General features: G+C 54.5%; 1 protein-coding gene across 1 annotated transcript; it reads left to right on the forward strand.

Annotated features, from left to right (window-relative positions):
* The first annotated feature begins 329 nt into the window (after positions 1–329).
* On the forward strand, positions 330–25,994 carry ZNF282 (zinc finger protein 282). The gene is made up of 8 exons (XM_027968916.3): positions 330–584; positions 3,460–3,879; positions 11,646–11,772; positions 12,286–12,405; positions 16,166–16,285; positions 17,922–18,035; positions 19,289–19,402; positions 22,650–25,994. The coding sequence occupies exons 1-8, from the start codon at positions 420–422 to the stop codon at positions 23,489–23,491; spliced, it is 2,022 nt and encodes a 673-aa protein (XP_027824717.1). The 5' UTR covers positions 330–419; the 3' UTR covers positions 23,492–25,994.
* Positions 25,995–27,622: the final 1,628 nt, after the last annotated feature.

The following is a 27,622-nucleotide window of genomic DNA, read 5'->3' on the forward strand; positions in this document are numbered from 1 at the left end:
GCCAGAACAAAGGTGGCTGAAGACAACTGCAACATTTTTCAGAAGGGTCAGGTCCTTTGGGATGCCCAACAGATATTAGCCCAACGGACAGAAATCGCGCCCCGGGCTTGGGACCCTGAGCGGTTGGGGACTTTGGGGTAGGCCACCCGCACCGAGGGGCCCACGGGCTGTAGGGCCACCTCGGGGCGGCGGTGGCTCCGGGCCCCGGAGCGGCCCCCGTCGGTCCCCGCAGGCGGGCAGGAGCTCGGAGGCCATTGGCTGGCGGCGCGGGCGGCGGAGGGGCGGGGAGCGCCGCCGAAGGGGACTGTTTGCTCCTACGGGCTGTAGATGGAGCTGTCCGGCCCCGGCGAGGGGGAAGGCGCCTGGAAAACGTTCTTCTTCTCCCTGGCCGGCCCGAGCGGGGGAACAGCGCTCCCAGGATGCAGTTTGTGTCAACACGGCCGCAGCCTCAGCAGCTGGGCATCCAGGGCCTGGGGCTGGACAGCGGGAGCTGGAGCTGGGCGCAGGCCCTGCCCCCGGAGGAGGTCTGCCACCAGGAGCCGGCGCTGCGCGGGGAAATGGCCGAGGGAATGCCGCCCATGCAGGTGGGTGCACCCCCGCCGGCGCCATGGCCGCCCGCCTGCCGTGGGGGCGGGGCGCGGGGCCGGGGCGGCGGGGGGCCCCGGGCCGCGGGCGGGGGTGGGGTCGGGGGGACAGGGGCTCGCGCGGCAGGCCGGGCCCGGCGCCCTCGCAGGCCCCCGCCCGCACCCCGGAGCGGCGGGCCCCCGAGGCCGCGTGCCCGCCAGGCCCGGAGCCGGCGCCCCGGGGAGGCCCCCGCGGGGCCAGGGATTTGCGGGGGGAGGGCCCGGAATGCGCGGTCCGCGCCGTGACCGCGTCCCCGACCCCGGCCCCGGCCCGCCTAGGGGCTGGCCGGCCGCCTCGCGCCAGGCCGGGGACCTGGGCGCGCGGGGTCCCTGGTCAGATTTTACCGCTGCGGCCAACTCAGACAGAAAGGTGTGTTTAAATGTTGTACGGCCATCATCTCTCCCCAAGTGTAACAGCGATTCACGTTTCTCCCTGGCACCGGCTGTGATCGAGGAAGGGGCCGGTGGGAGGTGCTTTTGCCCTTTTGCCAGCGGTGGGCAAACTTGGCCGCACTGTTAGAAGCACCTGAGCACCTTTCAAGACTCCTGACTCCCAAGCCTCCTCCAGACCGGTGAAATCTGAGTCTCTGGGGTTGAGAGTGGGCACCGGTCCTTAAGGAGGAGCTCACGGTGCAGACGAATTGGGGAGCCAGAGCTCCAGGGCTGTGTGTGAGGCGGAGACAGGCCTCCATGGCTTTGCCAGGGGCAGAGGGTGGGACCTGACCTCGGCTGGACTCCGCCAAGCCCCCCTCTGTCCCTGGCCTGGTTCTCAGCCAGCCAGGTTCTGACACGTCGGCCAGGAGTTGCTGTGTCCTGTCTGACCATGTTTCAGCCTTACATCTCCAAACCTGTTTAGGGGAGCAGAATCTGCCGCCCCAAAATCTGCCTCCTTGGCACCAGGATTATTTTAAGATGGTTATTTTAGAGGAGCTGCAGGCACAGGAGACGCTCTGAAAACCAAGTAGGAGTTCCCTTTGTAGAAGAGAAACCTCCATCGCTATACCAGGAAGAGGGCATGACTCAGTCACTAAAAACTCTTTATCAGAGAAGGCAGCGACTTATATCTGCATTAACCTGTGCCCTTACATCCTATCCTTTCCCTGGGTACCCCCATAACTAACTCCCCAGCCCCCCAACGTCATCCTTTGTCTTTAGCTGAAGACGGTACTTCATACAGTGGTTTGGGTCATTTTGGTAGATCACTCAGGTCTCTGGGTCTCGCCCATGTTTACAGGAGGTATGTTTGTTTGTTTAGTCACTCAGTCGTGTTAGACTCTTTGGAGTCTAACACCCCCATGGACTGTAGCCTGCCAGGCTCCTCTATGGGATTTCCCAGGCAAGAATACTGAAGTGGGTTGCCATTTCCTTCTCCAATACAGGAGGTATACGTGTTACTGAATTTGTTTTTCTCATGTTGATCTGACTTATGGCAATTTGACTGTGAGACCAGGGAAGGACCTAGAAGGGTAGAAGGAAAATTTTTCTCCCCCAACACCTGCGAAAAGTAAACTGGGCCCAGTGACGTTCTGAACTTCCACCCGTCAGCCCTTGACCTGTTCGGTGGGCCAGGCTGGAATGACACCTCTGTGTGCTGAGGGCACAGCTTTGCTGGAGATGCCAGGACCTCTCGCCCAGGCCCTGCTGCCTTTTCTCCCATGTCAGGAGTCGTTCCCTGGAACCTGTGTGATCTTCCTCTGTGGCTGCCACAGCCGTGCTGAGTCTGAGAGGGCCGTGAGCATGTCTGTCCCGACCTGCCCAACTCACCTCTAAGTAACAGGTCTCCGCTTCACCCATCCTGAGGGCCCCTTCAGCAGCAACAGAGAGAACAGAAGGTGACCCTTCCCCTGTCACATGGCAAGGAGAGACCATTTCAGCCCTGCTGTCCAGCAAGCCCTGGGTGCTGGTGGGGTATGGGGCCAGTCCCCGGGTCAACATTACACAGTGACCACCCCTCTCTTGGTCATAGGGATCAACTCTTAACTTGCATCCTGGGGACTTTGCCTTTCTGGGTGAGGACCCAGAGCTGGGGGTACTGGAGGGCCAGGGCCACTGGGTACCCCTCCCCTGGGGAAGCAGGAGGGGTGGGGGGGATCTTCTCCTCCTCTTAGAAATGCTCCCCCCTCCCCCCTCCTCAGGGAATGACATTTTCGGGCACACCCACTTTGGAAAATATGAATACACAGTTGTGTAAGGAGACAAGGCTTCTCGCTTGTTCTCTGGCTCGGGCTCCCAGTGTCTCCGGTGCCCCCAGCCCCATTATCTGAACTGTGTTTTTGTCAACCTGCAGCACCTAGAACCGCTCCAGTAGGCGGTGCAGAGCTGTGCTCTGGAAAGGCACTTCTCTGGGCTTCTATTTCATCATCTTTAAAGCAGAGCTCTAGGATAATTGTTCTTGCCCTAACCTGCTTAGAGATTGCTGGAACGATTAGGGGGCTCGTGACTGACGTGAACATTTTTGCTTTGAAGCAGCAAATGCTGGGCAAGCTCTTCGGAGTTCACCATTAAGTCTAGCCCGCGAAGAAAGCAGCTGGTCTCGTCAAAGAGAAGTGGCCTGTGACAGTTTAGGCCAGGGTCCACCACCTTGACCTGCCATGGGTCAGGGTGAGTGGTAGACTAGCGACCAGCCCGACTCCCGCAGGTCGGGAGTGGGAAGGTCGGGTGGGTGGGTGCCCAGCTACTGCTGCAGACCTTAGTGAACGCTGTAGCCAGAGAGGAAGGCGCTTGGCGGGAGAATGGGGATCTGCAGCATTTGACGCATTGTCCCCTGCTCTCAGGCCACCTTCGCTCCTTACACGGGGTCTCATGCCGGCCATCACTTCCCCCACTCTGCCCGCAGGCTCAGGAATGGGACATGGACGCCCGGCGACCGATGCCTTTCCAGTTCCCACCCTTCCCAGATCGGGCCCCTGTCTTCCCCGACCGCATGATGCGAGAGCCCCAGCTACCCACGGCAGAGATCTCGCTCTGGACCGTGGTGGCCGCCATCCAGGCCGTGGAGAGGAAGGTGGACGCCCAGGCCAGCCAGCTGCTCAACCTGGAGGGCCGGACGGGGACGGCTGAGAAGAAGCTGGCTGACTGCGAGAAGACAGCCGTGGAGTTCGGGAACCACATGGAGGGCAAGTGGGCCGTGCTGGGGACCCTGCTGCAGGAGTACGGGCTGCTGCAGAGGCGCCTGGAGAACATGGAGAACCTGCTGAGGAACAGGAACTTCTGGGTCCTGCGGCTGCCCCCGGGCAGCAAGGGCGAGGTCCCCAAGGTAAGCGGTGGTCCCCAAAGGGCAGGGAGGATGGTGAGGACCTTGATTTCATTTTGTCAGGCCTTCTCACAAACCTCTCTGACCCCCTGTTGCCCAATGTTGGTGTCCTCTCAAAGCCAGCCTCCATTTGAACACCTTGTCTGGAATGTTCTTCTGCAGGGAGGCTGGCCTCCACCCATTCCCCACAGAGCCCGTGGGTTCTGTCTGTGAGCCTTTTGCCCTCTCTGCTCCCAGTCCCTCCCAAGCGGTCTGCAAATTCCTAAAGCTTTTCCCGCCTGGGTTTTCGCCTTGACACCTTCAAAGACCGTTTGTCGTTGGCTGCGGTCTGCGCCTGCTCCTCTGCATGCGGCTGGAGACAGACCCAAAACCACTCCAAGCAGAGTTGCTGGAGTCATGACCGTCACCAGCGGGCCCATCTCATGATCAGAATTCATGCTCCGTTTCCTATTCTGTTTTCCCTCCCACCTTCTCCTGGCCCATCAACCCTGCACTCTCAGTCAACGGGCTGCTTTCCCAGGCAGGAATACTGGATTGGGTTGCCATTTCCTTCTCCAGGGGATCTTCCTGATCCAGGGATGGAACCTGGGTGTCCGGCATTGCAGGCCAATTTTTTACCAACTGAGCTGCCCAAATGAGAACTTAAATAAGTCTGTACACTGTGATTGCTATGTCTCTAAGTTTTTCCCCCTGTAAGTGCCTCCTTTGTCTCTCCCATATCCCCTTGTAGTACTAGGCCATCTGACCTGTGGACTTCCTCACTGTCTGGACTCTGTTGCTGCGTCCTCCCTGGTCTCATTTACTGTGTTCCTCTCTTCTCAGTCTTCCAGTAACCTGGGGATTGGGTTATTCTCCCTGAACTCATGTGGCTGAGGCTCTTGCCGCCACCTCGTCATCCTGTTGGTCTTGCCAGAGCTCTGATGGTGTCCATAGAGCCAAGGATCATTGGAACCACAGTATTAACCTCCCAGTCTTCGTCTTCCTGCCCTTTCATGCAGGAGACCACCCTTCCTAGAAACACCTGTTGGCTTCTGGACCCCCTGGAACCCCCTTCCCATGTTGGTTCTTTCCCTACAGCACCAGCTGCTGCTTCTCAGTCTTCTTTGCCGTTCCCTCTCCTTTCCTTATGTTTGGAGTGGTCCCGGGCTCCTCCTGGCCTGCCTGCGGTCTCTCCTCCCTCCCTCGTGATTTCACCCAGGCTCAGCGCTGTAGATGCAGTCTGGGTGCTGTCAGCTCCCAAGTGCAGTCTTTCCCTCCCACTCTTGCTCTCTGTATCCTGCCTAGACTTCCTTCTCGAATGCCAGATTCGCATTCCTGCCTGCTAATTCAGCATCTCCATCAGGCTGTCAGCAAATATCTTAGATTTAACTCAAACCAAACTGGGGCCTCCCTGATAGCTCAGTTGGTAAAGAATCCGCCTGCAATGCAGGAGACCCTGGTTCGATTCCTGGGTCAGGAAGATCCCCTGGAGAAGGGATCAGCTACCCACTCCATTATTCTTGGGCTTCCCTCATGGCTCAGCTGGTAAAGAATCCGCCTGCAATGCAGGAGATGTGGGTTCGATCCCTGGGTTGGGAAGATCCCCTGGAGAAAGGAAAGGCTACCCACTCCAGTATTCTGGCCTAGAGAGAATTCCCAGTTCATGGGGTCATAAAGAGTCAGACACAACTGAGCGACTTTCACTTACTTACTTACTTAAACTGAACTTCCGATTTCTGCCCGAACCCTGTTCTCCTCAAAGTCATCCTCATCCTTCCAGCTGCTCAGGCCGCAAGCCTCGGGTTCATCCTTACTTCCTCTCGTTCTCGCACCTGATTTCCATTATATGAGTAAATACTATCTGATTTTTCTTCAAAATATGCACACAGCCCCCCTCCCACCCCCCGCCACCTCACTGTTCCCACCTTTGTCTAATTGTAACCACCGCTGCCTCCTGTCTGATTCCTGCCGTGGCCTCCGCACTGGTCCCCTTGTCTCCATCCTTGGCCCCCACCCCAGACCATCTATTTTCAACAGAGCAGCCAGACTGATCCTTTTGAGAAATATAAATCAGTCATATCACCTCTGTTTAAAGCCCTCAAATGGCTCCCCAGGTTATTCAGTTTAAAAACCTCCATTTTGTCAGTGGTCCCCTCCCTCAAACCCACCCCTCTGACCTTATCTCCCCCTCTTGCCCACTCCTTGCTGCCAGCGCACCAGAGGGTCCCCATGGCAGGGACTTCCCTTCACTGAAGCCGCCCCCCCTGCAGGTCGCTCCCATCAGGGGTCTGCTAGCCGTCACTGGATCAGTGTCCCCTTCATGGCCACCCAGCCCAGCACACTCTTTCCTTGGTCCCTGCTCTCATTTCCTCCAAGCAATTAAGCATTCAGGTATCTGAAATACTTTCTGTGTCTCTTGGTTGGCTTTCCTCCGCATGGTTCACTGCAGCATCCCAGTGCCTGCAACAGGACCTGCTTGTAGCGAAACATGTGTGCCGAGTGACTCTGCAGCTGGAGGGCTCACGCTTCCACATAAGGGCCTGGCCCTTTTTTATCTTTGGTTCTGGCAGTCAAGCCAGTGGCTTGGCCAGAGGAGGTGCTGGGCGGTAATCCATCGAGGCCTTGCAGAGCTGAGTCCTAACAGCGGTTCCTCCCTAAGCCGCCCTCTGCCGCTGCAGCCCGCGGGGCTGGTCTGTGTAGAGTTTGGCGTATAAACCATGTTGCTTGTGTTCATCTCCCCACACGCCGCCCTTTGCTGTTGTCTGTGCTCTGCACTTTAACTCAGTGCCGAGTCCTGGCCCCACTGTGCATTGAACCACGTGTCAGGGTCTTGATTTGTACCTCACGGAACATGGCTTACTTGTGGGGTCCAGAAGCAGAAAGCTTGGGTTTGAATCTTGGCTTCACCACGTATCAGTTTTCCTACCACAGGTCAAGTATGTTTTCTGTTGTCTCTGGGCCTCCTCAATCCCTCTTAGGAAAGAATTGACCTTTAAATAAGTCATTCAGTAAGTGAACTCCCAGCAGGTCCCTCTGAGATTCAGTGTTCTCATCTGTAACATGAAGATGATAATACACTTGATTTGTGGAGCTGCGAGGACTGCTGTGACAACACCATGTAGCTCATTGTATTAGTTGTCCATTGCTGTGTAACAAATACCCCAACACTTAGCAGCCTAAAAAAATTATTTTTTATCATCTTACAGTTTCCATGGGTTAGGAATTCAGGAGCAGCTTAGCTGAGTGGTTCTGGCTCAGAGTCTCATGAAGTTATAGTCAAGCTGTTGACCGGGGCTACAGTCATCTGAAGGCTCAACTGAGGCTGGAGGATTGGCTTCCAGTTGCTCCTTCCTTCCTGGCAGGAAGCCTCAGCTAGGTCCTCACTGCTTGAACCTGTCCTGTAAGGCTGCTCAAGCATCCTTATAACATGGCAGCTGTCTTCCCCCAGAGTAAAGGATCCAGAAAGAGAGACCAGGATGGAAGCTGTAGCAACTTTTATGACCAAGCCTCAGAAGCTGTTTTACAAATTTGCTGACATACTGAGTGCAGCACGCTAACAGCATCATCTTTTAGGATTTTAAATAGCTTAACTGGAATTCCATCACCTCCACTAAGACGCTTGCTACTTGGAAGGAAAGCTATGACAAAGCTCGATAGTGCGTTAAAAAGCAGAGACATCACTTTGCCAACAAAGGTCCATAGAGTCAAAGCTATGGCTTTTCCAGTGGTCATGTACGGATGTGAGAATTGGACCATAAAGAAGGCTGAGCGCTGAACAATTGATGCTTTCGAATTGTGGTGTTGGAGAAGACTCTTGAGAGTCCCTTGGACTGCAAGAAAATAAAACCGATCAATCCTAAAGGAAATCAATTCTGAATGTTCATTGAAAGAACTGATGCTGAAGCTCTAATACTTTGGCCACCTGATCTGAAGAGCTGACTCACTGGAAAAGATGCTGAAGCTGGGAAAGATTGAGGGCAGGAGGAGAAGAGGGTGGCAAAGGATGAGATGGTTAGATATCATCACCAACTCAGTGGACATGAATCTGAGCAAACTCCAGGAGATAGTGAAGGACAGAGGAGCCTGGTGTGCTGCATTCCCTGGGGCTGCAAAGAGTTGAACATGACTTACTGAACAACAAAACAGCAGAAGCTGTAGACCATCACTTCTTTTGTTATTAGAAGCAAGTCACTCAGTCTTGCTCATGCTCAGTGGGAGGAGAATTAGGCTCTATTTTTTGAAGGGACAAAGAATTTGTGGATGTATTTTAAAATATCCACAACCATAAGGCACCATGAGACTGTGAATATTGCGGGCCATAGTTCTAGTTCCTTGTAGACTCTTGGCCTTGTTAGACGCATTCTCTTTGTCAGATCCAAGGAAGGCCATTGTCTCTCAGCTGCTCTGTGCCTTGTGGTTTCCATCAATTGTGTAATTACTCATGGAGAAGTCATGAATAATCTTTTCTGTCTGGCTGAACTGTAGGCTGCCTGTAGTCTTGGACCATGTTTCAGACTTCTGCCACATCCTAGCACAGTGAAGTTTTTGCAAAGTGATATCTTTTTCCACCTGGGAGACTATGGTCCCAGAATTTTGACTGGTGAAGGGAGGCAGAGGAGTTGGTGTGTTGGAAAAGGTAACGGATTTTTTTTTTTTTTTTTGGCCGCACTGGGTCTTTGCTGCTGCACACGAGCTTTCCCTAGTTGTGGCGAGCAGGGGCTACTCTTCACTTTGGCGAGCAGGGGCTACTCTTCACTGCGGTGCGCAGGCTTCTCACTGTGGTGGCTCCTCTTGCTGTGGAGTCTGGTCTGTGGGCACGCGGGCCCCGTAGTTGTGGCACACGAGCTTAGTTGCTCCGCGGCACGTGGACTCTTCCCAGACCCGGGATCGAACCCACATCTCCCGCATTGGTAAGTGGATGCTTATCCATTGTATCTCCAGAGAATTCCACCAGCTTGGTTTTGAATACATTTAGTGTGAGGTCCTTAAAAGATGAATAAACGAAGCCAGTCAGAAGACCGTTGAAATGTGAACTCTGAAGGGAAAGTTGAAGAGTGTCATCTACAAAGAGGTACCCACAGAACTTGTAAAAGACACAAGCCAAAAAAAAAAAAAAGAAATTGCCAAGGGGAAAGCAAGGAAACAGGGAAGAGTGAGGGCCAGATCTTGGTCTCTGGGGGAAGAAGGAGGAGCTGTAAGGAAGATGAGAGCCAGGCTCCATGGCTGTGGGAAGCAAGCAGGAGGAGATTTCAGGAAGGTGCTCTGGCCTCTGTGAGGACTGAGGGGTCGAGGGTTAATGGCAGGAAGCTGATAACCTCCCAGGAGGTGGTTCAGACAGTGGGGGGCCCATAGGCAGATTTCAGGGGGTGAGGGATGTGTGGATTGTGAAGAAAACACAGAGCGTGCATCTTGGGGTGTTTCTTTTTTTTTTTTTGAGCCATGCCAAGTGGCATGTGGGATCTTATTTATAGTTCCCTGACCAGGGATGGAATCCGTTCTCTGTGCAGTAGAAGTGTGGAGTCTTCACCCCTGGACAGGGAGGTCCTTGGAATGTTTCAGGAGAAGAAGGCATGTAGCCTCACTGAAGGAGGCAGAGTGGAGGGCTGGAGGCCCTGAAGTGAGAGCAGGGTGGGGAGAGACAGAAGATGCCAGAGGGAGAAGCTGGCGTGGACTGAGTGTCACAAGCATGAGGAGGAGAAATGAAGGGCACGTGTCGGGAGTCGGCTCGCCTGGGAGACGGGCCGAGCCAGGAGCTTGCGACCAGCAAGCTGCCATCAAGGGGAGACTGGGGATGGCTGGGGAGAGCGAAGAGCTCAAAAGAAGCCTCCCAGGGAACACAGCGAGATGGGAACAAGCTGGCCAAGAGGCTTGCGAAGCAGCCTGGAGCCTCAGCCAAGAGGTCAGAGTGTATCGCGATTGTCACCTGCAGAATTTCGTGACCTTTATCTCGGGCAGGGAATTTAAATGAAGACGGCTCTGCCTCAGTTTTCCTAGGCTGGGGGTTCGCCCAAGTCTGTGGAAGGTCTGGGGGATTAGAAGTTCTAGTTCTGTTTCTACAGATGGGAGTGAGCGTCCAGGCGGTAGGAGGCACCCAGGTGCGCATGTGGCACCTGACCCTGGCACTGGCACCTCTCCTCTGTGTAGAGGCACTGCCCACTCACCAGACAGCGTGCCTGCGGGCCTGCCCAAGAGGGCAGCTTTTTCTAATTCACACCAAGGTACCACGTGTCAGGTACCAAGAAGGATGGTACCAAGAGTCAGGGCTTGGGGAGAACCGAGGGCTTGGGTTTCAGGGTGAGGGGGAAAGGCTGGCCCAGCAGGAACAGAAAGTGTTAGGAGGTGAGGCTGGTGGTCAGCACAGGGCAGCTCAGATCCTAAAGTCACGGAACTGAAACCATCCTGAACGATTCTATGCAGATGAGGTCATGCTGGTGAGTGACCGCAATGGGCAGACAGGAGGCCTCACCCACCCGAGATGACAGCTTTATGGGGCAAACGAGATGCCCTTGAACCTTGTGACTGATGTTAGACAACTGACGACTCAAGCTCCAGCGGGACCTTCCTACTGTGGGCGAAGACCATTCAACACATCCAGCAAATGCTTCCTGACTCCGAACTACGAGCTTCTAGATGCTTGGGACATCGGTTCGGTTTAGTCGCTCAGTCGTATCCGACTCTTTGCGACCCCATGAATCGCAGGACGCCAGGCCTCCCTGTCCATCACCAACTCCTGGAGTTCTCTCAGACACGTTCATCGAGTCAGTGATGCCATCCAGCCATCTCATCCTCGGTCGTCCCCTTCTCCTGCCCCCAATCCCTCCCAGCATCAGAGTCTTTTCCAATGAGTCAACTCTTCGCATGAGGTGGCCAAAGTACTGGAGCTTCAGCTTTAGCATCATTCCTTCCAAAGAAATCCCAGGGCTGATCTCCTTCAGAATGGACTGGCTGGATCTCCTTGCGGTCCAAGGGACTCTCAAGAGTCTTCTCCAACACCACAGTTCAAAAGCATCAATTCTTCAGCACTCAGCCTTCTTCACAGTCCAACTCTCACATCCATACATGACTACTGGAAAAACCATAGCCTTGACTAGATGGACCTTAGTCGGCAAAGTAATATCTCTGCTTTTGAATACGTTATCTAGGTTGGTCATAGTGGTGCCCAAAACAGATGAAGATGCCAGAGCCTTAGCACCAGCAAGTTTTAGTGACAAAAATGTAGCTGTGCACCTAGAGGTGACAGAAATACAGCTTCTCAACAGGATTTTATTGTACTTGATTCCCTGAGACTCCAAGAACCTACTCTATGTCTGTCACCGTGAACACCAAAAGCTTGACCTTTGGGTACCCAGTTGACCTTAAAGTGAATTTACAAAGGATGTAGTTAAATGCCTTATTTTAATTTTTTTATTATATATTTTTTCAAACTTTTAAACTTTTCATTTTGTATTGGCACATAGCCGATTGACAATGTTGTAATAGTTTCAGATGAACAGCGAAGGGCCTCAGCCATACATATGCATGTATCAATTCTCTCCCAAACTCCCTTCCCATCCAGGCTGTCACCTAACTTTGAAATGCCTCGTTTTTAAAAGGCAGTGGTGACCATCTGTTATTGGAAGCTCAGGAGAGTCAGAGTGGACTGACTCCACTGAGACAGGCCAAGCAGGATGGGGAGGTTGGGGCCATGGGGACTGGGGCCAGAGTCTGGGGCGGAGCGGTCAGTACCCCTCCCGGGAGCTGGGGAGGAGCAGCAGGCAGGAAGCACCAGACTAACACTGTTGTTGGCCCAGGTTCCAGTGACCTTTGTGGACATCGCTGTTTACTTCTCCGAGGACGAGTGGAAGAACCTGGATGAATGGCAGAAGGAGCTTTACAACAACCTGGTTAAGGAGAACTACAAAACCCTGATGTCCCTGGGTAAGTGTGCCTTCCGTCCCCCGGGTGAGCATCTTCGGAGTGAGGGGTGACATGCTTCCCAACCCAGGGTGCACCCCTAGGCAAGGTGTTTCATGTTGATACTTCACAGAAATTCAAGAGACAGTGTGCTTCCCTGTTAGGAAGTTAGAGCAATTGATAAGAGTATGGAAAGGAAAGACCCAGGAACAGGGCCTGTTACTACAGAACTGAACACTCTGCTGCTACTATTCTGGAATACAGCCCAACAGCATCCCTAGGCGCTACCTCCCAGCAGCCCTGGAGAAGCCACCGGTCTCTGCTGCTGTTTCTGGGTTCCAGAACCCAGCTAGTTCTCCACCAGGAACTGGAGGATCCATTGACTTAGACGCTCCTGAGAGGTGACCTGACATAACGGCCACCTCCGCCCGCCAAGAGGGGCGCCAGGGTAGAGGAGGGGAGGGCTCCCCATCGCCCTTGATGGAGACCCTTTGGTGAAGTTCCCTCAGCCCTTCCTTGCCTTCCACTTCACTCCAGACTCAGAGGGACCCGTGTCCAAGCCGGAAGCCCCATCTCAGGCTGAGCCCCGGGAAGAGCCCTGCGTGTGGGAGCAGCGTGACCCAGAAGAGAGAGAGATCCTCATGGATCCAGACGCAGGTGATGGCAGCTGCAGAGAGCCCCAAGTCGGGGTGGGGCGGGAGAGAAGCCCCCATCCCAGCATGAGTTCCGGGGGGCAGCGGGGCGCGGCTTCTCTTAGTTGTTCGTGGGGCCGGTTCTGCCGCCTTGCAGATTGGGCGGTCACATACAGGAAGTTTCAGGGCCAGGAAGGCCACCATGGAGGTTCGTCTTTTGGGTTAGAGGCATGTCACTTGAGATGCCCAGGTAAACTGGAGAGGATGGAGAGGGGCGGCCTCCCAGGCCTGACTGGGGCGCTAGACATGGGAGCGGCCCTGCCCAGGCAAGTGGGCGGAGAGGGCTCTGCGTGGGTGTGTGGTGTGCGTGGCTGTGTGGGTGTGTGGTGTGCGCGATATGCACAGGGTGCTTCGTATGCATGCTGTACGTAGGGTGCGTGGTGTGAGTGGTGCGTGTGGTGCACGTGGCCGGTTGCTTTGTGCCCGGCTGTCATCTCCAGCATTCTCAGCCTGTTCTCACAGGCAGATTTACCCTCCAAGGCTGTCCCCTCACCCGAGGGGAATCTTATGTTCTAAGGATCCAGTTCCCTGAGAACATTACACCTGGTGACAGGAAGTGTGCGGGTTCTCAGGGACTCGGCTCTCCTGACGGTGTCGGACCAGGTGAAATCCAGTCCTCCGACCGTATTCTCTGCCTCGTCACAGCAGCCTTCCTATCAGGGCCCTCTGCCCCTCCTGTCTTACATGTGGAGGGCGTATTCACTGAAACCTCCCTAGAAGGTTGCTCGAAGACAGCCCCCTCCCTCCCAGTCTGCTCTCCTTCAGTTCAGTTCAGTTCAGTTCAGTTCAGTCGCTCAGTCGTGTCTGACTCTTTGCGACCCCATGAATCACAGCACGCCAGGCCTCCCTATCCATCACCAACTCCCGGAGTTCTCTCAGACTCACATCCATCGAGTCAGTGATGCCATCCAGCCATCTCATCCTTTGTCATCCCTTCTCTTCCTGCCCCCAATCCCTCCCAGCATCAGGGTCTTTTCCAATGAGTCAACTCTTCAATGAGGTGGGCAAAGTACTGGAGTTTCAGCTTTAGCATCATTCCTTCCAATGAACACCCAGGACTGATCTCCTTTAGAATGGACTAGTTGGATCTCCTTGCAGTCCAAGGGACTTGTAAGAGTCTCCAACACCACAGTTCAAAAGCATCAATTCTTCGGTGCTCAGCTTTCTTCACCGTCCAGCTCTCACATCCATACATGACCACTGGAAAACCATAGCCTTGACTAGATGGATCTTTGTTGGCAAAGTAATGTCTCTGCTTTTCAATATGCTATCTAGGTTGGTTATAACTTTCCTTCCAAGGAGTAAGCGTCTTTTAATTTCATGGCTGCAATCACCATCTGCAGTGATTTTGGAGCCCAGAAAAATAAAGTCTGACACTGTTTCCACTGTTTCCCCATCTATTTCCCATGAAGTGATGGGACCATATGCCATGATCTTCGTTTTCTGAATGTTGAGCTTTAAGCCAACTTTTTCACTCTCCTCTTTCACTTTCATCAGGAGGCTCTTTAGTTCCTCTTCACTTTCTGCCATAAGGGTGGTGTCATCTGCATATCTGAGGTTATTGATATTTCTCCTGGCAATCTTGATTTCAGTTGTGCTTCCTCCAGCCCAGCATTTCTCATGATGTACTCTGCATAGAAGTTAAATAAGCAGGGTGACAATAGACAGCCTTGACATACTCCTTTTCCTATTTGGAACCAGTCTGTTGTTCCATGTCCAGTTCTCACTGTTGCTTCCTGACCTGCATATAGGTTTCTCAAGAGGCAGGTCAGGTGGTCTGGTATTCCCATCTCTTTCAGAATTTTCCATAGTTTATTGTGATCCACACAGTCAAAGGCTTTGGCATAGTCAATAAAGCAGAAATAGATGTTTTTCTGGAACTCTCTTGCTTTTTTGATGATCCTTATTAACATGTGATTCACATTGCCATAAATTCACGTTTGGAGTGTAGGATTTAGTGGTTCACAGGCTGGTGCAGCCATCAGCGCTATCTAATTCCAGAACATTTCCTCATAGGGAACCCCACGCCTGGGAGCAGTCACTCCCATTCTCCGTACTCTGCCAGTCACTGGTCGATGTGGATCTGCCTATTCTGGACATTTTGTCTAAATGGCTCCTTCCCTGGCTTAAGCACCACACGTTTGAGGTCAGCAGCTGTGACGACCTTTCCATGAAAGCAGTGTAACCTCAGCTGTTCCACTGAGTTGTCATCTATCCCTGCATCACATAGGACAGAGACCACGGTGTCCATTTAACCAAGGACGGAGCAGACAGAGCCAGAGAGGCCAAGTGACTCATCCGCTGGGCGGAGAGCAGACCTGAAACCCAGATCCGAGTCTTCCGTTTCCTCATCTAGTCTCTTTCCTCCTGCCTGAGCTGTCTCCTGCCGGGGCTGGTGGTATAGGTCACACCAGAGAGCCTCCTAAGAGGAAGATGCCCTGTGGGTGCGTCTTGGGGTCTACATGGAACATGCGCTATTGTCCCTTATGCATAGGATGCTGTGCGACAGCCATCCAGGAATGGGGCTGGGCTGCTTCCCTTTGCCCACTCTAACTTCCTGCTAATTGTGTGTGTGTGTATGTGTGTGTGTGTGTGTGTGTCTGTATGTCTGTGTGTGTCTGTATGTCTGTGTGTGTCTGTGAGTGTGTCTGTGTTATCTGTGTGTCTGTGTGTCTGTGCATGTCTGTGTGTGTGTCTGTGCATGTCTGTGTGTGTGTTGTGTGTGTCTGTGTGTGTCTGTCTGTGTGTCTGTCTGTGTCTGTGTGTATCTGTGTTGGTGTGGGTGTGTGTCTGTGTGTCTCTGTGTGTGTCTATGTGTATGTCTGTGTGTCTATTTGTGTCTGTTGGTGTGTCTGTGTGTGTCTATGACTGTATCAGTGTGTGTCTATCTGTGTCTGTGTCTGAGTGTGTCTGTGTGTGTGTGTCCGTATGTCTCTGTGTATCTGTGTGTGTGTGTTTGTGAGTATGTCTGTGTGTGTCTTTGTGTGTGTGTCTGTGTTGGTGTGTGTGTGTGTCTATGTGTATATGTCTGTGTGTCTGTTTGTTGGTGTGTCTGTGTGTTTATCTGTGTGTCTGTGTATCTGTGTCTGTGTGTTTATCTGTGTGTCTGTGTATCTGTGTATGTGTGTTTGTATGTCTGTGTGTGTCTTTGTGTGTGTGTGTGTCTGTGTTGGTGTGTGTGTGTCTATGTGTGTCTATGTGTATATGTCTGTGTGTCTGTTTGTTGGTGTGTCTGTGTGTGTGTCTGTGTGTCTGTGTATCTGTGTCTGTGTGTTTATCTGTTGGTGTGTCTATCTGTGTGTCTGTCTGTGTCTGTTGGTGTGGGTGTGTGTGTCCGTCTGTGTCTGTTGGTGCAGGTGTGTGTGTGTGTGTGTGTCTGGCCCGATCTTTCTGACTGGGGTGCAGGATGAAGCCGGATGTCTCCCACGTGGAGGGAGCCCTGTGGCCCACCCTGACAGCAGCCACCCAGCATACCCAGCACGGGCTGTCTCTGTGCTCTCTGCCTGCCTTCTTTTACCTTGCTCTGCAGCATGGCCCACCCCCTTGTCCTGGGGGTTGATCACCCCCTGCTCCCAGGCCCTTCTGCTCCTCAGGGTTCTTGGTGCCCATAGGAACCCAAGGCCCCTGTGCTCTCTTCCCTGGCGAGCGCTGTTGGCTGTGCCCCTGACCCCAAGCTGACGATCATTCCTGAAAACGGTACCGACCGTGTAACCCTCTGTCCCCAGGAGCAGAGCCCCTGGGGCCGGCACCGGACGCATCCTCTCAGGTGAAGCGGGAGGAGGCCCTGTGCGCCCGGGCTCAGCGGGGCCTGGAGGAGAGAGCCATCCCCACGGAGTCCATAACCGGTGAGTGAGCCACCTGGCTTCCCGGGCTGAGTGGCTGAGGGAAGGGTCTGCGTGGTCTGCAGGTGCCCAGCGTTCTCTGACAGCTGTGCCCGGCCAGAGGCCTGAGCTGAAGATGAAGTGTGGGTCCACGATTCATGGATAGGAAAACAGGGTTTCCCACGAGGCACAGACACCGTGCGTGATGGGGACGAGGGGCCAGCACCTCTAGCCTTAGCTGTTCTGTTTTCTCTTCTTTGTAACATCAGGTTTTAACTATTCGTTTCTCCCCTCGAAAAACAGTGTCTGCCGAAGTACTGAGAGTGAAGCATTTTAGAGGTTCGGTGGGTAGGGAATCTGTGGGTCCCTAAGACCTGCTCCCAAGTGGGAAGAACTGATTTGTTTTAAACAAACACAGCTGTTGCCTCTGTGCCAGCCGCCCCCCTGCCCTAGGCACCATCCTGACGGGCAGTTTGGGTACCTCTTTGACAGCATCCATCCAACATGTGTACGTGAGCACTCTGTTCGAGAAGATGTGGCTTAGTCAGAGTTCTTCAAAGAATAGGGTGTGTGTGTGCACACCCATGTGTAAAGAGAGAGGGATTGAATTGAAGGAGTTGGCTTCTGCCAGCTGGAAACCGGGGGCAGTCTGCCGGTAGGATTCACTTTTCCTCGGGGAGTCAGTCTTTTCCTATTTGGCCGTCAGCTGGTGGGAGAGGCCCACCCACATAACCGAAGGTAATCCACCTTATTCCAAGTCTATGGGTTAAGTGTTAAACTCCTCAAAACAAAACAGCATAACAGCATCCAGAGTAATGTTTGGCCCGCTATCTGGGTACTGTTGCCTAGACAAGAGGACACATAAAATTACCCATCACAAGATACAGTAATGCCCTGTGACTATAAGTTAAGATGATAGTATATTATAAGTTAAGATAAGCTCTTAACTTACCCATGGGTTAGAGCTCCACAAGCTTCATCCCCTTAGTCAAAGCCTCATATTCATAGGTGAGTAGTAACAGCCCCCCAGCAGAGGAAGACAGCTTTCCAGTTCATCCAGCTCATTCCTCGAAAGCTTATATAGATAGCCATGTTACTATCTCCAGTGGAGTCTTTGAGATAAGAAAGCAATAAAAGGTAGATGAAGTTTAATGGAGTCTGCAGAGGAAAGAACAGTTAGGTTACATCTTAGAAAATTCTCACTAAGATGGTGAAGATAAAAGGCTTTCTTGTTCAGTCGCTCAGTTGTGTCTGACTTTTTGCGACCCCGTGGACTGCAGCATGCCAGGCCTCCCTGTCCTTCACCGTCTCCCAAAGGCTTCCTGGAAGTGTCATTTCCCTGGCTGGTCCTTGCAGGAGGAAGCCCTCCCTCATGCCGGTGCTCAGGCTTCGGGTGTGAAGCTCCGTGGAAGGGGTTACATTCCTGAAGCACAGACAAGCTCTCTCAGCGATGACCCTGTGATGTCATCCCTCCCCCGTAGTTTCCACTTATTCTCAGCAAGAGCGCCAGCAGTGGGGGCCAAGCCGACCTAAAGCTTTAACGACCTCGAATGATTACTGCTGATGTTTAGGGAAAAGAACCTATTGAGAGACATAAAGCAGTGCCTGGTGGGCGGGCCCGTGTCCCCTAACCCCTTTGCCGCTCTGTCCCATCAAGCAGACTCGCCGGCCTCCGCCCAGGATCTCCTGTCCCGGATCAAACAGGAGGAGCCCCCGTGCGTGTGGGACCAGCAGGACTTGGCGGAGAGGGACATCCCAACAGACCCCAACTCAGGTTAGCGGGCCACCAGAGCACGTGGAGGGTGACGTTCCTATCTGCTGGGAAATCAACCCGACTGAGTCACTTTGGTCCAAGGCCAGTGAGAAACTCAGGGAATGAACCACTGTGTGTTCCCCAGAGGACGACTTTGTACCCATTTTTGTGTGTAACTACTAGAAAAGCGAGGAGGATTTCTCTAAAGGAATCCTTACATCAATAATTTGTCCTGTCAGTGAACTGATACTGAAATGACTTAGCTGATTTCTGAAGTATAATCAACAAGCCTTTTATTTATTTTGTACTTTTTTCGGCCATGCCACGCAGCATGTGAAATCTTAGTTCCCTGTCCCAGGATCGAACCTGCACCCCAGTGGAAGCACAGAGTCTAAACCACTGGATGGCCAGGGAAGTCCCTAAAAGCCTTTTAAAGGCTGCGCATATTTCTGACAGAAAGTAATTTACATTTTCTGGAATTTTCCTTGAGCGAATACTAGCTAGATGACTCCCAGAAAATTTCTGGGGGTAGTCCAGGCATAAAGGGGAGCATAAAAGAGCAGTAGGGATGCTCTGCCCACCCAGGCCCCAAGTGCGTGTGTGTGTGTGTGTACGCACGTGCGTGTGCGCATGTGTGTATATGTGCTTATATGTGCACACGTGTGTGTGCATATGTGCATGCGCTCACGTATACTTGCAGAGTGGAGGAGGCCAGCGTCATCTCATTTGGTGGTTGTGACCCCTGGGGACACCAGGCAGAAAAGCCGATGTAGAGTCTGGGGTTCCGTGTAGTCTGTCAGCTCTCCAGGGTCACACAGTTTGGGGTGGGGAGCTGAAGGGCTCCAGGACAGAGGAGGAAGCAGCGCCTCCTGATAAGGGAGGTGGGCAGTTCTTATTAATGACCCTTGTCCACTGCCTCTGCTGTCACTGATCATGAAGGCCTCGCCCTCCTCCCTCTGTCCTGTGGGCCGTCAGAGGCTGGGCTCCCCTCTGGCCTGGCCCCACAGATGGCCCTGGGGCTCCCAGGATCCCAGTCCTGGCTCGGTCGCCACACGGGCCTCCTGAGAGATGGGCCTCCTGCCTGGCTGAGCCCGGGTGCAGCAGCATCAGTGAGGTCCATTCAGGACCTCAAAGAGGGTGGGGGCACAGGATACCCAGACTGGCACACGCTCTCTGAGCACAGCAGTGGCCTCTGCGTGTGGTGGTGTTTGAGCCTTTGGTGGGATGCTCGGTGAAATGAACAGGCTCTAAGTCTGCCTTCTCTCCCCAAACAGAGTCTCTGATCTCCGCCCACGATATCTTGTCATGGATAAAGCAGGAGGAACAGCCGTACCCGTGGGGCCCACGCGACTCCATGGACGGGGAGCTCGGGTTAGACTCTGGCCCCGGTGAGTGGGGCACCCAGCTGGGCCCCTGGGTATTTGGTCCAGAGGGATGGCTGCTCACCCACCTTGCCCCTTACAGGGTGATGCTCTGTCGTGGCGGCCTTTCAAAGGCCTGTATCAAAGCATTGACCCCTTTCCTTTCGAGGATGCAGGGGTGTTAGTTTCCTAGGATGGCTGAAGCAGCAGACATTTGTTCGCATAGTTCTGGAGGCCTGAAGTCTGAAGTCAGAGGTTTGGCGCAGCCCTGCTCCCTCTTAAAGCTGTGGGGGACCCCACCTTGCCTCTTCCTAGCTTCTGTGTCTGTTGGTGATCTTTGCTGTGACCCTAATCTTCTGTCTTCACACCATCTGTGTGTCTATGTCTTGTAAGGTCAGGAGTCACGTGGGATCAAGGGCTTGCCCTCCTCCAGTATGACCTCATCAATTACCCCTGGAAAGAGCCTATTTCCAAAGAAGGTCACACTCTGAACCACTGGGGGGATCCAGATTTTGACATATCTTCTTGGAGATATGTCTGTCTTGGAGATAACATCTTCTGTGTTGCTGTTGTTCAGTTGCTAGGTCATGTCTGGCTCTTTGTGACCCCATGGACTGCAGCACACCAGTCTTCCTCATCCTTCACTAGCTCCCAGAGTTTGCTCAAACTCATGTCCATTGAGTGGGTGATGCCATCCAACCATCTCATCCTCTGTCGTCCCCTTCTCCTCCTGCCTTCAATCTTTCCCAGCATCAGAGTCTTTTCCAATGAGTCGGCCCTTCGCATCAGGTGGCCAAAGTATGGGAGCTTCAGCTTCAGCATCAGTCCTTCCAATGAATATTCAGGGTTGATTTCCATTAGGATGGACTGGTTTGATCTCCTTGCTGTTCAAGGAGCTCTCAAGAGTCTTCTTAATGGCCCGGGAAAGGAGAGTGGACTGGGAGCGAGAGGAGCTGAATGTTGACAAAAGTTTCAGTGGCGTGCTGGGACATGCTGCCTGATTGTGAAAGTCTGAAAGATAATGGAGGTAAAGAAGTAGTGAAAGCAAGTATAGCTAACTCTTAAAAAGAAAAGGAACAGAGGAATGAGATGAGCTGGTAGCTGGATAGGGGAGCACATGAAGTCAAAGGAGGGTTAAGTTGGGTGAAGCTGTACTATTGTGTCTGGAAGGATACTCACTGCTTTCGAATCCTCATTCAAACTGCCTTAAAGAATAAAGACAAAAAAATAAAACTAAAAAAGAGAATTGCGGTAGCCGAGGACAGAAACCCACCCATCCACACTCAAAGAATAAAGACATTTATTCTCTTATGTAACGAAGAGGTGGTCTGGTTTCAGTCTCGGTTAGTTCAAGGATCCAAGGCCCCAGGTTCTTTCCAATCCTTGCTCATCCACCTGTGGTGTGGATGGAGCAATATGGCCACAGCTGTTCCAAGCATCACCTCCAGCCCCAGAGGGGAAGGAAAAACCATCTTTTTTTCCCTACACTCTCTCCAGGGAATGAGGAAGCCTTCCCAGCAAACACATCTCATTGGCCAGAACAAGGTCATGTGCTTGTATCTGAATCAGCTACTGGCCAGGGATTTCCAGAGTTATCAAGTCCTCACTTTAGACCCTGGAGGAGAAGGTGTGACATCTCCTTGGAAAATGGAAAAATGGGACACACTGATTTGCAGGGTAGGAGGCCAGGGTCTGAGACGTGTGATCTTCTCCAGCAGTCTTCAGCTGCCTGAGTGCTGTTACCCACACTGGGGTCCCCTGGGCAACCCCGACAAAGGAAGGGGCAGAGGGACCCAGGAGCTAAGCTGGGTCAGGAAGGCAGAGCACCAAAAAACGTGCCCGTACTGAGCGTGATGAAGGATCAGAGGAGGATTGGGACCGTTTGGGGTTGGGTTTCCCAGGAAACAGTCCCCGAGATGGAGGTTTCCTTGGGGGTACTCTTGTGAATAACACCTACGAAGGAATGAGAGGAGCAGATTGTGGAGAGGGAGAAGCAGGGCCCACAGTGCAGCGGTGACAGAGGCCACAGCCAGACCTCCCGGCAGTGTCGGCTGAGACGGGGGGTGCGGGGCGGGCTCAGCCCAGTCTCTTTAGGAGCAGCTGGTAAGGAACACATGTCATGGTTTGGGGCTCCTGTAGGAAGAAGGGACTGTGAACAAGGGATCCAGGAGGTGATGATGGAGGGTGAAGGAAGGAGAAGGCTCCTGAACATGGTCATCAAACCGAGTGGTTCCTTGGGGGTCAGAGTCCTGGCCTGAGGTCACGGCTCTGATCGATGCTCTAGGCTTTGTGTCCCTCTGACCCCACGGTAGTGCGGGAGCATGGACTATGGAGAGGCAGGGATGCAAGCAAAGAGCATCATTGCAGGAGCAAGACTGGTGCTTCCTGGGGAGGCTGGCCGAGCAGCCGCTTCCACAGGAGGGGGTGCACAGCGTCATGACGTCTGCTCCCCACAAATGGGATCTGAGGCCAGATGGGACTCACACCAACACAGTTGACCCCACTGCTGTAGGAGGCCAAAGGCTGCATGCTAGGTGGAAATGCAACCTCACAAGGGAGGTGGGAGGCATGCCCCCAGCTTCCTGCATTCCACTCCCCTAGGCCTTTAGACAGGCTTTTCACCTGGGATGGTGGTGGTGGTTCGGTGGCTCAGTTGAGTCCGGCTCTTTGCCACCACCCCATGGACTGTAGCCCGCCAGGCTCCTCTGTCCATGGGATTCTCCAGGCAAGAAGACTGGAGTGGGTTGCCATGCCCTCCTCCGGGGGATCTTCCCAATCGAGGGATCGAACCCCGGGTCTCCTGCACTGCAGGCAAGTTCTTTACTGCCTGAGCCACCTGTGTGGTGGGTTCACCTGGGATAGGTTCTGGCAAATTCTTTCCTTCTTGTCAAGAAATTCTCTTTAGATAAATTAGCATCAAACGTCAATACAGTTAAGTCTATTTCCGGGCAATTCTGCCTTTCAAGGGAGCTTTCGCGGAGCGCCGCTCTTCCCAGCATCTGCGGGAGTTTCCTGACCTAGCTGCGTGCCCCCCACCTACCCGCTTCGGGTGCCTCCGGCTCACGGCTCTGTGCGGGTCCGAGGGTCAGGCAGCCGTGTTTAATTCCCTCATCCTCGGGGGGAGCTGGGGGCCCGCCAGCCCATGACTCGCAGGAGGCCTCAGAGGACCTAATCAAGGACCCGGCCCCCACCCCGCCTCGCAGAGACGGTTTGGGTCCCCCGCGCCCCAGACGAGCCGTATCAGCATGTCGCTTCTTCGTGTCTCTCCCCACAGGTGACAGCCTGCTGATGGTGAAGAACCCGGCCCCGCCCCCGCCGCCGCCGCCGCCGCAGCCCGCCCCGCCGAGCCTGCCCCCGCTGCCGGCGCCCCCGGAGGACGCGGGCGGCCCCCCGAGCCGCGGCGGGGGCGCGCTGCTGGACGACGGCTTCCCTGCGCTGCCCGGGGAGCGCGGTGCGGGCGGCGAGGGCGGCGCGGGTGGCGGCGGCGGCGGCGGGGGCGTGGGGGCTGCGGGCGGGGGTCCGGGCGGGGGCTGCGGCAGCTGCTGCTCCCCGGGCGGCCTCCGGCGTAGCCTCCTCCTGCACGGCGGCAGCGGCGGCGGCGGCGGCGGCGGCGGGGCGCGCAGCAAGCCCTACTCGTGCCCCGAGTGCGGCAAGAGCTTCGGCGTGCGCAAGAGCCTGATCATCCACCACCGCAGCCACACCAAGGAGCGGCCGTACGAGTGCGCCGAGTGCGAGAAGAGCTTCAACTGCCACTCGGGCCTCATCCGCCACCAGATGACCCACCGCGGCGAGCGGCCCTACAAGTGCTCCGAGTGCGAGAAGACCTACAGCCGCAAGGAGCACCTGCAGAACCACCAGCGGCTGCACACGGGCGAGCGGCCCTTCCAGTGCGCGCTGTGCGGCAAGAGCTTCATCCGCAAGCAGAACCTGCTCAAGCACCAGCGCATCCACACGGGCGAGCGGCCCTACACGTGCGGCGAGTGCGGCAAAAGCTTCCGCTACAAGGAGTCGCTCAAGGACCACCTGCGTGTGCACAGCGCCGGCGGCGGCGGCCCCGGCGGCGGCTCGGGCCTGGGCGCCCCGCGGCCCCTGCAGCCGCCGCCCGAGCGAGACTAGGGCCTGGCGGCGGCGGCGGCAGCGGCGACAGGAGCAGGGCCGGGGCCGGGGGGCGGGGATGGCGGGGCGAGCCTGGGGGCGCGTCGTGAGGCTCCCCCCGTTCCCCACCACCACAATCCCGCCCTCGGTTCTCTGGGCGCCTTCCCTCCCTCGAGCCGCCACCTGCTGGAAATTGGGAACAGGAATTGCACTCCAGACAGGGGTTCCCCTGAGGGTGGGAGGGGCTGGCGGGAGTCCCCTAGACCTGTCCGGCCGAAGGGGCAGCCCAGCTTTCTCACGGGGTGGACCGAGGGGGCTTCCTCCCGCAGGGACGGTCCTGAAAGGACATCGAGGAGGCCAGCACACACCCCCACCACCCTTTTGGGCACCTAGCCTGCCCATTTGGCCTCTGGGCTCTGGGGTCTCAGATCGTGGTCAGGGAAAGTCACCCGGGAGTCTCGGACCCCTGCCGAGATCAAGAAATAGGGTCCTAAGGGTTAAAGCGACCCTAAAAAAGGAAGACGAGGTGTCCAGGTGAAAGAGGAGGGACGTGCTAAGGGGTGGATCTCCGTGATGACAACACTGCCTCGCGTTTGAATAGCGCTTTATACTTTTTTAAAAAAACACGTTTTTCTATCCGTTATCGACTTTCACCCTTAGCCTGTCCCTCTGAGGTAGGTGGGGTCGGAGTTTCCGACTAGATAGCTGAGGAAGGGGAGGCATAGCTGAGATGGTTTAGAGGGGCGGGCGAAGGACCAGGGCCAGGCCTCCAGCGGAGTGTCCACCCCACCACACACGCGCTGCCTACCTCTGGAACTGGAGAGACCTCTGTGGCCTGGTCTCTCTGCCCCTGGCCCACCACACATAAATCAGAAGCAACAGGGGGCCCACTCATGGGGTCATGGGGCGGGGAATGGGGAACGGGTTGACTACAAAATGCCCCAGGAATGTGCTTCTGGAAGGTTCTCGGTGTTGGGGCACTGCTGGGTGGGAGGGAGGTCCCCCCCGTCGGACCCCCAACCTGTCCCTCCCACGTTGGCCCCTCAGTGTGGTGCCCCTGGCCCTCTGGAGGCAGCTGGTGCCCCAGCTCAGACCTCGTCCTGACAATTTCCTCCTTTCCTGGGGCCACGCGGGGTGAGGTTGAGGCTCCTACTGCCAGAGCAGCCAGGCAGGAAGTGAGTCTCATCCCAGGAGGGCCCGGGCCAGTAGGTGCTAGCCTCTGAGAGCCTCTGTCTCTCTCCTGCCCTGAGCCTCCCAACTGGTGCTATCTGTTAACCGGCCATGCCCCGTGGACTCGGACACAGACCCTCCTGGGCTCCAGACCCTGCAAGCGCCTGCGGGGGGTAGGGGGGTGGCCCCCAGGGGACCCCCCACCAGTCGGTGCATCTCTTCCGTGGTCCTGATGGGCCACAGTCTCCATTTCTGCGTCTTGCATGGCCAGGCACTGGGGTGGGGTGGCGCGCCCCAGGCCCCTTGTTTGCGTCAAGAATGACTTCTGCTCCTCCCCTGGATCCCATTTCTCTCCCAGCCGGGGGGGCCACAGTTCGTGAGTGCTCTGCCTCTGCCCCTCCCCTCATCTGTGCCGCTCTGCTTTCCTCAGACCCCTTTTTGCCATGCAAAGGGAGTTCCTGAAATTAAATAAAAGGTGTCCAGATCGCAGACTGCATGTTCACAAGGCTGGAGGGTTCTCCAGCGTGGCTTCCTATAGTAAACCCTCAATGAACTGGAATCCAATTAACTGGGATTTTTTTTTTTTCTTCTTCTTCTTCTATTCTGCTTTAGGAAGGAGGCACATCTTAAGAAAATGAGAAGTTAAATATAGACAAGCTCAGTGGAGTTTTGTTGGAGCAGGAGGGGAAACCTCTAGTCTGTGGTTCTGGTTGGGAGGCAGCAGTATTCTGCCTTTCAAAAGCATGTGGAGAGAATCACCATTGTCATAACCTAAATCACAGAAAGTGAGACCAACGGGGTGGTATTTTGCTTTTTGGCTGCTGAGTGTGTGAAGGAAGAGGGAGAAACCCCTATTGAGACATGAGTTTTGTCTGGGGCCAAACCACCCTGAACACACCCGATCTTGTCTGATCTTGGAAGCTAAGCAGGGTCGGGCCTGGTTAGTACTTGGATGGGAGACATGAGTTTGAAACATCTGCGCCCACAGCTTGAGTCTATCCCTTTATTTCACCTTAAGGAGCTGATTCCCAAAGAGGTTTAGTGACGGATGATAAGCGAGAGAGCCGAGTCTGGGTTTGGTTTCTTGCGTCCTAGTCCGGTGGACCCCACTGCACCAAGTGCCCCCTCCGTTACGCCACAAGTCAACCCAACCCCCAGCTCCGGCCCCGTGGGAGCCCTCGTGTGAGCTGACCAAAGCGGTGACAGTCAGTGTGGACCTCCCCCAGACAGCGAGGGTCCTCGGTGTGGCCCCAGCGGTCCATCTACGGAAGCAGGGTGGTCCTGCTCTGCGGTGGATTTTTATTTTCCTTCCGCTGATGTGTTAATTAAAAAGTATTTTAATTAAAAAAATGAATGCATGCAGTAAAATTTGGTTTTAAAAAAAATATGAAGAGTAAAACTCTTTCCTACTAGATCCCCATTGAGAAGCATCCGCTGCCAAGAGATTATATGTCCTTTTGGACCTGGAGGAGTCGGGGCGTAAAGGGATGACCTGAATGGAGCAGGGGAGGAGGGAGAGGTGATGTGGGATGTGGATGGGACAAGCTGGGGAGGCAGGAACGGGAGCTGGAAGGCAGGAGGCTGGCCTGGCCAGAGACGGGATGTGTGAAGTTGTAGGTGATGAAGATGCAAGGTGAGTCACGGCCAGGCCACAGCCGGCCTTCAATGCCAAGACCTTTCAATGGCAGGCTGCCAATCAACCTGAGACCCGCGGTGCCACAGACCCGCTTGTAGCCCCTTAGCATGGCTCAAAAGCAGCGAGTGGCTTCTTGAGAGAGGAAGTCTGGAGATGACAAGGTTAAGCTAGCTGCTACTGAAGATGAAGAGCCACAGATGAACAAGGTTATCCTGTGGTCCAGGATCTGGGCACCATTCCTGGTTGAGATCTAGTCCGGGAATATCGGGTGATGGCAGAGGGTGAGGGGGAGATGAATCAACTTCCCACCAGGCACAAGACGAACCAGCCTGTGTCTGGGTTTTCCAGTAATAGTCTGTCCGATTGTTACCGTTAGAAAAACACGTAGGGAATTCTCTGGCGGTCCAGTAATTAGAACTCTGTTCTCACTGCCAAGGGCCTGGGTTCAGTCCCTGGTCTGGGAACTAAGATCCCACAAGCCAGCGTGGCCCCACCAAGAAAAAGGAGGGGGGAAGAAAATTTTAAAACGTAGCAGCATTTTATCATCCTGGGACCCTAACAGTTTGGACAAGGCCACGGCTGTCACTCCAAACTGACTCCTTAGGGAGCCGCCATGGAAGGACATCTCAGGAATGGTAATTCTCGGGGAGTCCTGGGTACGAGACAGAATCTCACGTCCCTCTACCCCATCCACTGAGATTCCCATAGGTCTCCTATAAGTCTCCAAGTGAGATGCTGGCATCATTTGCCGAAGGCTGAGAACCTGTGCTCACACCCCTTTAGACATGTTTTAAACCCATATCATCCCTCAGCATTATAACTGCTACCAGCTGACTATCTCCTATTATAAGAGAAGACACCCATTTAAGAGTCAGGAAAGATCTATATCCAGTCTTAGAAGTGTAAGCTAGTGTTGGTTACCTGGGTGCATCCCAGTGGGATCAGTATCCTCTAATGGTAACATGGAGTGTGAAAATCTGCAGTCCTGCCGAACCTCTCAACGATTTGGGGGTGAGGAAATGTTTATTTTCCTTAGTTAATGCATGCTTTCTGGATTCTCAAATTCACATATCTCTGCTTTAGCTCCCTTCCCCCTTCTGCAGTCCCTCACTCCTAGGACACCCAGTGAAGTGAAGTCGCTCAGTCGTGTCCGACTCTTAGCGACCCCGTGGACTGTAGCCCACCAGGCTCCTCCCTCCATGGGATTCTCCAGGCAAGAGTACCAGATTGGGTTGCCATTTCCTTCTCCAGGGGATCGTCCCGACCCAGGGATCGAACCCAGGTCTCCCGCATTGCAGGCAGATGCTTTAACCTCTGAGCCACCAGGGAAGCCCCAGAGAAACCCC

The sequence above is a fragment of the Ovis aries genome, chromosome 4 (assembly GCF_016772045.2).
Source record: "Ovis aries strain OAR_USU_Benz2616 breed Rambouillet chromosome 4, ARS-UI_Ramb_v3.0, whole genome shotgun sequence".
In the NCBI taxonomy this organism is placed as follows: domain Eukaryota; kingdom Metazoa; phylum Chordata; class Mammalia; order Artiodactyla; family Bovidae; genus Ovis; species Ovis aries.

Bases quoted from the DNA above. Each gene is read 5' to 3' on its own strand.
- ZNF282 (XM_027968916.3), top strand. From the start codon at position 420: ATGCAGTTTGTGTCAACACGGCCGCAGCCTCAGCAGCTGGGCATCCAG. The intron at 12,406-16,165 runs GTGATGGCAGCT...CTCTGTCCCCAG, and splicing joins CCTCATGGATCCAGACGCAG to GAGCAGAGCCCCTGGGGCCG. The intron at 19,403-22,649 runs GTGAGTGGGGCA...CTCTCCCCACAG, and splicing joins CGGGTTAGACTCTGGCCCCG to GTGACAGCCTGCTGATGGTG.